We start from the raw sequence: 10530 nt of genomic DNA on the forward strand, positions 1-10530 counted from the left end.
ATACATATACATATATATACACATATATATACATATACACACATATATATACATATACATATATATATACATATACATATACATATACATATACATACATATATACATACATACATATACATATACACATATACATACATACATATATATATATATTAAGATAAAAATCTATATTGATTTTGTAAATGCACAAACAATTAAATGTCTGTTTACATGCGAAACATAAATTAGTTATTATATAGTTATTTGTAGAAAATCTAGGACAACAGAACAAAAAAAGCTCTTTACTGAGATAATCTGTTGATGTTTAAAAAATATATAGTTTTGTTTATTTCCCCACATGCTTTGTATAAGACTGGAAGATGTGTGACATATAATGGTGTCTTCAAATCTCATGTGGGACGGGCCAAAATGTCTTATAATATTATTATTACATAAAATATGTCCACAAAGTGAGGTCCGTACAGAAATGATCACAGTTTAACAGAACTTGACTGGTCTGCAGAGAGTCCTGATTTTAACCCAAATCCACCACCTTTAGTTCTGAAGTGGAGCTCAGACTGAACTTAAAGAATCATATATGAATAAAGTTATTATCATCATCGTGTTATCAACACTCACACAGCAGCATAGAGGCCTCCGACTGCAGAGTGGATGAAGCCTCTGACGATGGTGTGCAGGATGAAGGACAGAATCTGAAGAAGAGGAGACAAGTGAAGAAAGAAAATGTTTAATTTTCCATTAAGGCAAGAATCTAAAGATTTTGGGCTATTTTGCTTCTATAACGTGTCTTGTTTCAGAATACTTTAAAGGAATCATCCAGAATACAAATGTAGGTGTTTATTTTGCTGCTTTCTCTATTTTGTGTTTTTAGATTTTCTCCTAAATTCAAAAGTTCCCAAAAAGTCCTAATTTGCATAATACAAATTAAAGGACGTTTTCTCGAAATTAGTTTTTTCTCAGACTCTGATCCAGAAATCTCCACTTCAGCAGCTCTTACATACACCAAACACTACACTTTCACTGCTCTCTATATTCTGAAGGTTAACACAGAGGGGTTTGTTCACACACCATTCAGAGACTCATTTATACGACATTTTAGTACAAAACGTGGAGAAAATTAACAAAATTGACCGTATCTTCTGATTTATGGAGTGATGCAAAGAGATATTCAAAATTCCCTCATAATAAAACCTTTGACTCTAATATGTCAACAAAATGAAACATGAAGTTTGAACCTAACTTTATCTAAATGTATAAAAATGTGCTAATAAAGATAATGCCTCATTTGCATATTAAAACATGAAATTCAGAAAACTTGTAATTCAGAAAATAATTGTTTTAATGCGAGTAATCAACCGGGGAAGTTTGATATTGATATCTGTTAGTTCAATTATTATTCCCCTTCACACTGAGAGTTAAATAACACGCAATGCCTGTGTTGTCCAGCAGGTGTCCCTGCAGGACTTAGTGGCACCAGGAGCTGCATTGCCATGTGAGTCTGTCCTGTTTGAACATCGTGTACACTTTCTCTGCCTCTTTGTCTCTTTGTCTCTCTGCAGCGTTAGACTCTGGCAGCACATGCTGGGAAAATGCCCCCCCCCCCCCCCCCTCCAAAAGAGTTGTGTTCGCCCGTGTTTCGTCCGTGTACCTGAAGAGGTAGGTTCTCGACGAGGCAGCTGACTCCGAAGCCGACCAGGAGCAGGTTGGTGAAGATGAAGGCTCTGGTGGCGTTGACGATCTTCTGGATCTGTTTGTCGGGAGGACGGGGCTGACCCGGCTCTCTGATGGAACAGAATAAAACATAAATTAGGTTTTTTTTCCTCTTATTTCCTGTCTGCGTGTTGTGTTTTCGCGTGTTTTGTTGTTCACCTCTTGCCGTTCTTGTCATTGTCGTCCTCGCAGTCTTTGAGCTTCCAGTCCATGACGTAGCCGATCACGGGAGAGGTGATGAGGCACAACAGCTGGAGCATCCCGAAGATGGACGTGTAGACGCTCACTGACAGACACACACGCGACAAAAAACAAGTTATTTTTGTGTATTTTACAACCAATATTTTGATGTATTTTTACAGGGTTGAGTCGCAAAGAAACGAGCGAAACACAGAAGACGACAGACGGCCGAGGAGGCTCTGAAGTGGAAGTGTAGGTGGTAAGATCTTTGTAAAGTTAAAAGCCTGTAGGTCTCTTACCCACATGCATCTTCTCCACTGCAAGAAGCCAGCATGACAGGGAAAAAGAGGCAGAGCAAGAGAAAGAGAAAGAGAGAGAGAGGCAACGAGGCGTTTTAGCTGAGTGGGAAAAAGCAGCTGAGAGAGGATTCGTTAGAAAAGACCAACAGAGGAAAGTCTTGACACAGCTAACTGTGGTTAGATGTTGAAGCCATTCACAGAACAGCAACCATGTTCATGTACAGTTGAATCCACACACACACCTGTGCTGAGGTCTCCCTCCGTCAGCGAATCCAGGATGGTGTTCATGGCTCCCATGTAGAAGATGAGGCGCAGCTGGGTGACGCACATGGTGATGAGGCTCAGCATGAAGATGGGGCTGAAGATGCTCTTCATGAAGGACTGAGCTGAGGAGGGAAATGAAGGAGGAGAGGAACGTTACGATCAGATCAGTTGGCTTCTAATAGCAGATAACGGATACGTTATTTAAATTTAAATTTCAGGCCAATACCGCTCAGATTCTGTCACTGACAAAAGTCAACCTCACAGTGGCGCTAGAGCAAAAGCTATGAGGATCCATCTTCTGGGGAACATGAATGTTTCAGGGCGTTAAAGCTACAGTTGGTAACTTTATCAAAATGATATATTTTTGTCATATTTGCTCAGACTGTCATTATTTCCCAAAGAAAAACAACCAATCAGAGCCGACGTGAAGCCCGAATTGTCATATAAAAAAGGTACGATTGCCCTACCGAGTGAATTTTGACTATACCGCCTACAGCGCTGTTGTTTTTTAAACTTTAATTGCAACTCAGTGACATAAATAGTTGCAGGATTCATGCAACTTCTTTTATATGGTCACGGTCAAATGAAAGCACGTCCTGGAACATGAGGAAATCAAAAGAAAACATCCTCCGCAAGTGAACCGTCGAGCAATGTGAAAAGGTGTTGCAGTTTTGCACAATAAATGTTCTGACTCTAAGGCCTACTCTGTGAAGTACGTCCTCGTAACACAGTTAAGAGGACAGTAACAGCGTCTTCAGAAGCACTTCTCTTAATATATAAGGAACAAATAATATATCGTGATTTAGATTTCAGGTCAATACCGCTCAGATTCTGTGACTGCTTTGCCAGTTTTTCAGAAACATATTTTAGTCTGTAAAATGTAAAAAGTTAGATTTTGGCTCGACCGTTTCCAGCATCTTCTGTCGTCCATTTCTTAAACTCACATGGTGGAAAACTACACTGACGTTTCCTGCTGCGGGATTCTGGGAAAAAGTTGATCATTGATCAAAGTCGTGAGTGTAAATAGAAATGGGACGCAGCCGTCCGTACGGAGAGGTACGGGACAAACCGATTAATTGTCGTGCAGATGGGTTGATTACCCAGAACAACAGGTATCCATCTTTATTAAGGGAATATACCTTATGTGTATTCATTTTGTGTTCTCTTTAATATTATGACATTTTGATATTATGTAGGTGGAGGCTTTACATTTAATTTTTTTAAATTAAACTAACCTAAAACTACAGCCATGATGAGGAGATTAGTTATTAAAATGAATTCTGAGGGGAGCATGAACATCTGTACCAAATGTCATATCATAAAAATCCATCCACTAGTTGTTGAAACATTTAATTTAAAACCACAAATATCAACTTTCTGGTGGCGGCAGGAAAAGTCGATATAAAGAAGTCGAAGCTAAAATGTTATGAAAAGAAGACCAGAAACCGTTTGGTCCAGCAGTTTAAGAGGCTGAGATTATGTATTTTATTTTGAAATCCAAGCAATTAATTTGAAATAAAGACTTAGCCTCTGTAGTTCACATACCAAACTAGCACACTGTGGCCATGCCAACTTTTTAAGTACCTCATTTGTGTGTTACATGATGATAGAATAAAAAAATATTCAAATTCAAATGAGGCCTTTCAGCTCTCAGGAGACCGGAGGTAACGAACCAATGTCTAGTAAGTAAATATTCTGCAACGTTCACAGCTGCCATCAAATCAGTATGACATTAAGTAACAGTGCCATTGTAGAAAAATTGTAAAACGTGGATATTCTCTGAGATTAAAGTGGAAAATTTGCAAGAAATAGATGTATAGATGTGTAGATGTATGAAACAAATAGTGAAAAACTGTGGTAACATCAGCCGCCGTCTGATTTTCGTTGCTCTTAATGCAACCGAGTGATGCGAAGGTCCTGAAACTCGTACATATATAATGTTCTTTAGGCGTGATTTTATGAACAGAAATAAAAAATATGTAAGTTCCAGGAAAGTAGAGACAAACAACTTCTATCTTTGACTGCAGCGTCTTTTATTTCAGCGCAGCTAACACTGAAAACCAACCATTGAGAACTAAGTGCGAAAAACAACACGGAAAAGGAACAGAAATATCACTGCTTGTGTTGAAAACACAGATCACGGTGTTCTACTGTACGTCCTCTGGGTTTGCTGGGACGTGTATTTGTGTATTTGTGAAACGAAAAAATAAACGTTGCTGTCTCGTCACGAGTCGTTTGTGTGGTTAGGGAGCAAGAATATGCTGCAATCTCAGGGAATATCCAAGCTTTTTTACTCATTAATGTACAATTTTAATCCCTGAAATTCCCTGAGTTTTTTCTCTGAATATTACCCCCCCATCCTCTGGCTTTATAATTCATTTTTTTGTTTACCTAAAATGGCCCAAATCTGCCTTCGTAAATTAGAGAGGAAGGAGAGGGGAACCAGGTTTATGTGTGTAATAAGGGCTTCTTTAAAGCTCCTGACAGAAGGAACATGTCCAGCTGTTATGAAACCAACCATGTGTGTCCTGACTGCACACACACACACACACACACACACACACACACACACACACACACACACGACACTTGACCTTACAAACCACAACAATGCTGCTCTGGGGCTCTCTGCCAGCGCGCCAAAACACCTGCTGAGCGGCCTTTTCTAAGAACGGGGTCCGAACTAATCACACGGTCCATTTGCTACCAAAGAGGCCGAGAGGGGAGCAACCAGACGCACCCCACTGGGAGTCCCTGACCCCGGTGTCAAAGAGCGAGGAGGCCTAGAGGTGTCGGGGTAACAGAGGTTCATTTAGCGTGGATGTAGGGCAGAGGTAAAGGGGCATTTAAGGTACCATAGATTGGGTATAATTCACTGTATGTTATCAGAAAATACCCTTATTAATAACATTACTTGCACACAGAGAAGCTCTATTTGGTCTCAGACTTACTCTCCTCCTTGGCTTTGCACTTAACATCCAGGTCCACGGTGGAGAGGCACAGCTTGTTGGCCTCCTGCGTTGCCAGGTCTGTGGCCGGCTGGTTGTGCTTCATGGAGTGACCCACGCTGAGGCGGCGCCCCACCGTGGTCACCTGTCGGTAGAACTGCTTCCCCGTGATCTTGTGGTCGAAGCCCAGCCAGCTGAACTTGATCTTCACCCTGAAGGAACGGTGGAAGGAGAAGAGGAAGGAAGTGAAACAGGGCTCGACATTAAGGCTTCGGCGCTTGTTGGCAAGACAACATACGTAAAGCTAACACTAGCTTAATGTTAAGCTAATGTTACAGCAGAACTGTACAGCAGAACTGTGCTAACGGTAACGTATGTTAAGCTAAAGCTAACGTTAACGTACGGTAAGCTAACGTTGAGCTAAAGCTGACGCAAGCTTAACGTTATGCTAATGTTAACATATATTTGAACACATCATGACAACATTGTCCACCCAATACTCTTTTTTTATTCCCGTTTTAAAATTGAACGCACCATAATGTAGTTCAATGGAACCTCAGTACGTTAGCTGTTAGCTTCATTTTTAAGCAGGACTGTGCTAGCTTATAGTCGACAGAGGAGACGGTCACTATGAATAATTTGAGCAGCAAGATGGGAATCAATAAGATTATATTTTATCTGATTTAGTTAGTTGTTCCAAATGTTGCTATGCGGTTAGCTCCGGGTTTTTGTGCCAAGCAGAACTGTGCTAACGTTAAGCTAACGTTAAGCTAATCATAAGCTAGCGTTAGCACAGTTCTGTTAAATGCTATCTTGTAAAATGTAGTTTTCAGTGAAAAAAAAAAAGTAGTTTGAAGAAAATTGATATTAAACAACACCTGCTCTAAGCAGCTTATAATAAATACAATATTAATGTTTAATCTTAGCAAATATTTTAGTAAAAATACAATTATTTGTTTCCTTATCATTGTGTGTTTTTATGAAAATAACCACTATAGATGACTATAACAAAGTATAACTAAAACATTTTGAGTTTTTTAAAGTTTGTTTTGTCCAATTGTCCAAATCTGTTGATTTTTATTTATTCATTAACAAGACATTTTTCCCTTTCGGACTAGGACGTTTGGCAATTGGGCAAGTAAATCAAATGAAAGAAAAAAACACCAGCAGAGAAAAAGGGTAAAAAGACCACCAGGAAACAAAGGATCCAGGTGATTGAGAGCAAAGCCAGCTGATCATCTGGGTTTAGAGTCATTTTCCTGCCTTTAGGGCTCACTCAAGCCTCTTGCATGTCTATGCAATCTTGAGTATGTGTGCAATGCGGCGATCTCTGTGGAGAATGCAGGCCGTCTGAGCTCACAAAGAATCCCTCTACACCCCGAGGTCAGCCAGCAGCATTACAACGGCTGCTTTCTAGTGATGGCTGGAGGCTGCAGGAGGCTTCTGTGTGTGGGTGTGTGTGTCCGTCTTACGTGTAGTCCATGTCCTCTGGGCCGGGGAAGGGCTCCAGAGGCCAGTTGATGAAGCAGTTGAAGAAGACGAGGCAGGCGCAGGCGGCCCAAACCAGCAGGATGATGGTGAAGGTGGCACCCAGATCGTAGATCACCTACCAAAGGAAACATCATACTGGAGAATCAATACCCCATTCTGTGTGATCGTGAGTGCTGTGACGAGGACAAAATGTATGAAAAATGAAATCAAATGTTACCTTGATGCCGGGGAAAGTGACAGCAGAGGAGGCGTAGGATCCGATCATCAGAGCGATGAAGGTTGACCTGAGGTCTCCGAACATGTTGGGGAGCTGTGGAGAAAACGCAGAGAGAGAGCAGATTATTAACTTAAGCAACTACAAATCTAGTCAAAACACAGACGACAATCTCAAAACAGATAAGAGGCGTGAGCTCTGCACACTGTGTTTTTCAAACAACTTAACTTAAAGTGAGACTATGTGACTCTAATTGTTGTATGTAAATCTAAAAGTTGAATTCATAAGCAATTAAATGCACCTTTGCTCGATTCGGTACACTCAGGAGTTTTGCTGGTACGACCTCACTTGGTCTGGTGTGACCAGTTAGCCGCTACGAGCTAACGTTAGCAAGCTAGATGTATATTCCTGTAACAAATATTACGGAATCTGAGGTTTTGAAGCCTTGAGTTTGGCCCTCGCCATCTTGTTTTTTGCAACCATCTAGCTAAAGTGATGTAGAGACGCCGTACATGTCTCTGGACCTGTCACTCACAAGGTAGCCCATAAATGGACCATAATGTACTAAATGAACATCATGCTGTATTGAAGAAGACTTGAAACTAGAGATTGAGACCATAAACTCATGTTTACAATGTTTACTGAGGTAATAAATCAAGAGAGAAGTAGAGTCATTTTCTCATAGACTTCTATACAACCAGAGGAGTCGCCCCCTGATGGTCATTAGAGAGAATGCAGGTTTAAGATATGAAGCATTGGCTTCACTTTCCACAACTACGTATAAAAAGATCTCCGCAACTGTCCGTGTATACGTCCGTTTACGAGTATAATAGAGGCTTCATGCTGTCAGCTTGACAATAATCTTTGTAGAAATAATTTTCTTTTCCTATAATCCACTAAAACCCATAAGATCACTCAACGTTAAAAGAAATTGTAGAAAATTGCACACATCCGTGCAACTACTTGACCCCTCAGTGCTCTATTCGTTGTTGACTTTTGGCTCATCACCTCAAAGTACAGCCTGTACCGTCTGCAGCTCCATAACCCTCAAACTGTTTTTGAAGTGGAGACGGAGACAGAAGAGCCTGAGAGTGTTGCGTAACGACGCTCAACTTGACACCAGAGCACACGCTGTTCTGAACCGTTTCAAAGCATAAACAGCCCTCTTCAAGAAAAAGTAACAACAAAAATAATAAGAGGAAGAGAGCAACATATGGCTATAATATGTTTATTGTCTCTATTATTGTGATGTTTCTGGAGAACATGAAGCTTTTTAACAAGCATTAAAGGAAATCAAACTCCAGGTCTTCAGCAGGGACTGAAGTGTGTCACTGAGGAAAGAGACGGGCACGGAGCCAAATAAATCCGTGTGTGACGTTATCATGGGTCCTAAATAGCCTCGCCGTCCCCTCCCCTCTACTATTGTCCTCATCTGTCCGTCCACCCGTCTATCCGGCCGCTGTGCTCACCACAGGGGGGCAGCTTGTTAGGCAGCTGACTGAACCCTCTCACCCCAACACGGATGTCACCTCCACGGATTAATTGGACCAAAGGTGGGCTCCAAAAGAAATGTGCTACGTCCCTGCCACGGCATCCGAAACAACGAGGGGCTCCACTCTGGCCGCTCAACTGGAAGAGTCCTGACTGACTTCCTTCAAGGGGTAAGATGGCTGAACTTTGGCCTAGTTGGAGGAGAGGAGCTCAGCAGACCTGATGTGGTCACGACGCATCGAAGCCATTTGATACGCAGAGTCAACAGGTTCACTTCCTCATCCTCTAGACTGCGACGATGGGTCACTTTTCAAGTCCGGTCTTTTGCAAGAGATGCTTCGATTGGTGAACAATTTTAATAAGGATTTGGCATGCTGTGGAGTAAAGCGTAGTTCATGGTCGCCATCGTGCCAGAAAATGACGTAATCACGACCTGCGCTTGGTCATGTACCTATGAATACTTCTAACTTGTTGTGCGCGATCTGTGACAAATAGTTCACTGAAAAAAGCACCATTAATATGTCTGGGGATTATACAAGGACAGGCTGTTTTTAAAAGCTTTAATAACAGGATGTCCTTAAAATCTATATTTGAGTAAATATTTTGCAGCCAAATAAAATTGTTGACAGGACATTCCACCTTTGTTTCTATTAATGCAACTTCCTTCTTTCCTGTATAAAGGTAATAAAGTATTCCATGAATATGAGATACGAGTTTACAGATAATTACGTTTCCTCCTCGGCCTTGTGGAGGTTTGTTTACGGCGTTTTGCTGGCGACACTTCTTGTCTTATTGTTTCTTCACAGTTCATTTTGTCTGAACGTCCTCTGGCGTTTTCGAGAATACTACATTGAAAAGTGTTAAATGTCTAATCGAGCCACGCGTGAGAACAAACAAAGTTTAAGGGACTGTATGAAAATTATTCTTATCGGCCTTCCTTTGTAATGCATATGAGTTACATTAATGTTAACCTTTAACTGGTTATGAAACCAATTTAATACGGATATTTAACTTGGCCTCCAGGTTCAGCTCCACTCGCCAACCCAAAGATTTGCATACAGTCACTAATTCACGAGTTCAAATGATTTCCCATTTATATATTCAGTGCATGACTACATAGATTGTATGGACCTTGGTATAAAAACAAATGGACATTCAGTGCAGAAACAAAGGAATGGTACTAATAAGATGAGTCAGTCCCTAACCTCCATTGTGTCTCTCCCACTAATACACCCATGTTTGTTTTAATCACTCTGGGAACAGGTTCATTTGGAAACAGCACTGTTGCCACTGGCGATAATTTCTGCAAGCTCACCGGTTGAGTCAGAGAAACAATCACGTGAGCTGACTGAGCGCTGCCAGACAACAAAAACCTCAAACCATCTGTGTGTGATTACGTCACACTGGGAGTTTCTAGGTTCTGAGGCACAGTCAGCTGCAACCACCGCTTCCTAAAAACATGGCGTAAACCGGTTTGTTCCAAAAATCACAAAAAGAAGAAGTCGATTAATGGTTTCGTGTGCGTTGATGGGAGGAGCAGCTGTCAGGAGCAGATTACGGTGTTTTTGTATCTAGAGTCAATGACACATCAGTCAAGCAGACGAGTCCGTGACCATTAAACCCCGGAGGACAAAGAATCTGCTGTGGCTTCCGGCATTAACAGACACACAACAAGCAACTGACTGCACAGTAACTGTACACAGTCGAAAGATAACAGATGTGACGTTAATGCTATGAAATGTAAACACATTTGACCCTGTAGATGATCCTTTGGTCTTCTGAAAACCTGCATGCTCTCTGGTTCCCATGAAAAACTAGCTGAAGTCTACAAATGCATTGCTGTCAGTTAAACAAGTCCAACAAGGCATGAGACCAAGACAATTTTAAGTCCAACAAGGCACGAGACCAAGACAATATTAAGTCCAACAAC

The 10530-nt window shown here is 41.1% G+C and overlaps 1 protein-coding gene across 2 annotated transcripts in view; it reads right to left on the minus strand.

Moving 5' to 3' along the window:
* Nucleotides 1-247: 247 nt before the first annotated feature.
* Nucleotides 248-10530, minus strand: part of LOC116400121 (large neutral amino acids transporter small subunit 4-like) — a 24806-nt gene continuing 14523 nt past the window's right edge. Inside the window, exons 6-13 of one of the 2 annotated variants that reach the window (XM_031877787.1) lie at nucleotides 7113-7205; nucleotides 6877-7010; nucleotides 5408-5616; nucleotides 2435-2578; nucleotides 2193-2210; nucleotides 1873-1999; nucleotides 1652-1784; nucleotides 248-695 (exon numbers count right to left, since the gene is read on the minus strand). In XM_031877787.1, coding sequence (XP_031733647.1) covers nucleotides 618-695; nucleotides 1652-1784; nucleotides 1873-1999; nucleotides 2193-2210; nucleotides 2435-2578; nucleotides 5408-5616; nucleotides 6877-7010; nucleotides 7113-7205 — 936 coding nt within the window. In that variant the 3' untranslated portion in view covers nucleotides 248-617. The remainder of the gene's footprint in view (nucleotides 696-1651; nucleotides 1785-1872; nucleotides 2000-2192; nucleotides 2211-2434; nucleotides 2579-5407; nucleotides 5617-6876; nucleotides 7011-7112; nucleotides 7206-10530) is intronic. The other variant, XM_031877788.1, reaches the window with a different exon arrangement.

This window comes from Anarrhichthys ocellatus, unplaced genomic scaffold, assembly GCF_004355925.1.
Source record: "Anarrhichthys ocellatus isolate YVR2014 unplaced genomic scaffold, GSC_Weel_1.0 scaffold149, whole genome shotgun sequence".
Classification (NCBI taxonomy): domain Eukaryota; kingdom Metazoa; phylum Chordata; class Actinopteri; order Perciformes; family Anarhichadidae; genus Anarrhichthys; species Anarrhichthys ocellatus.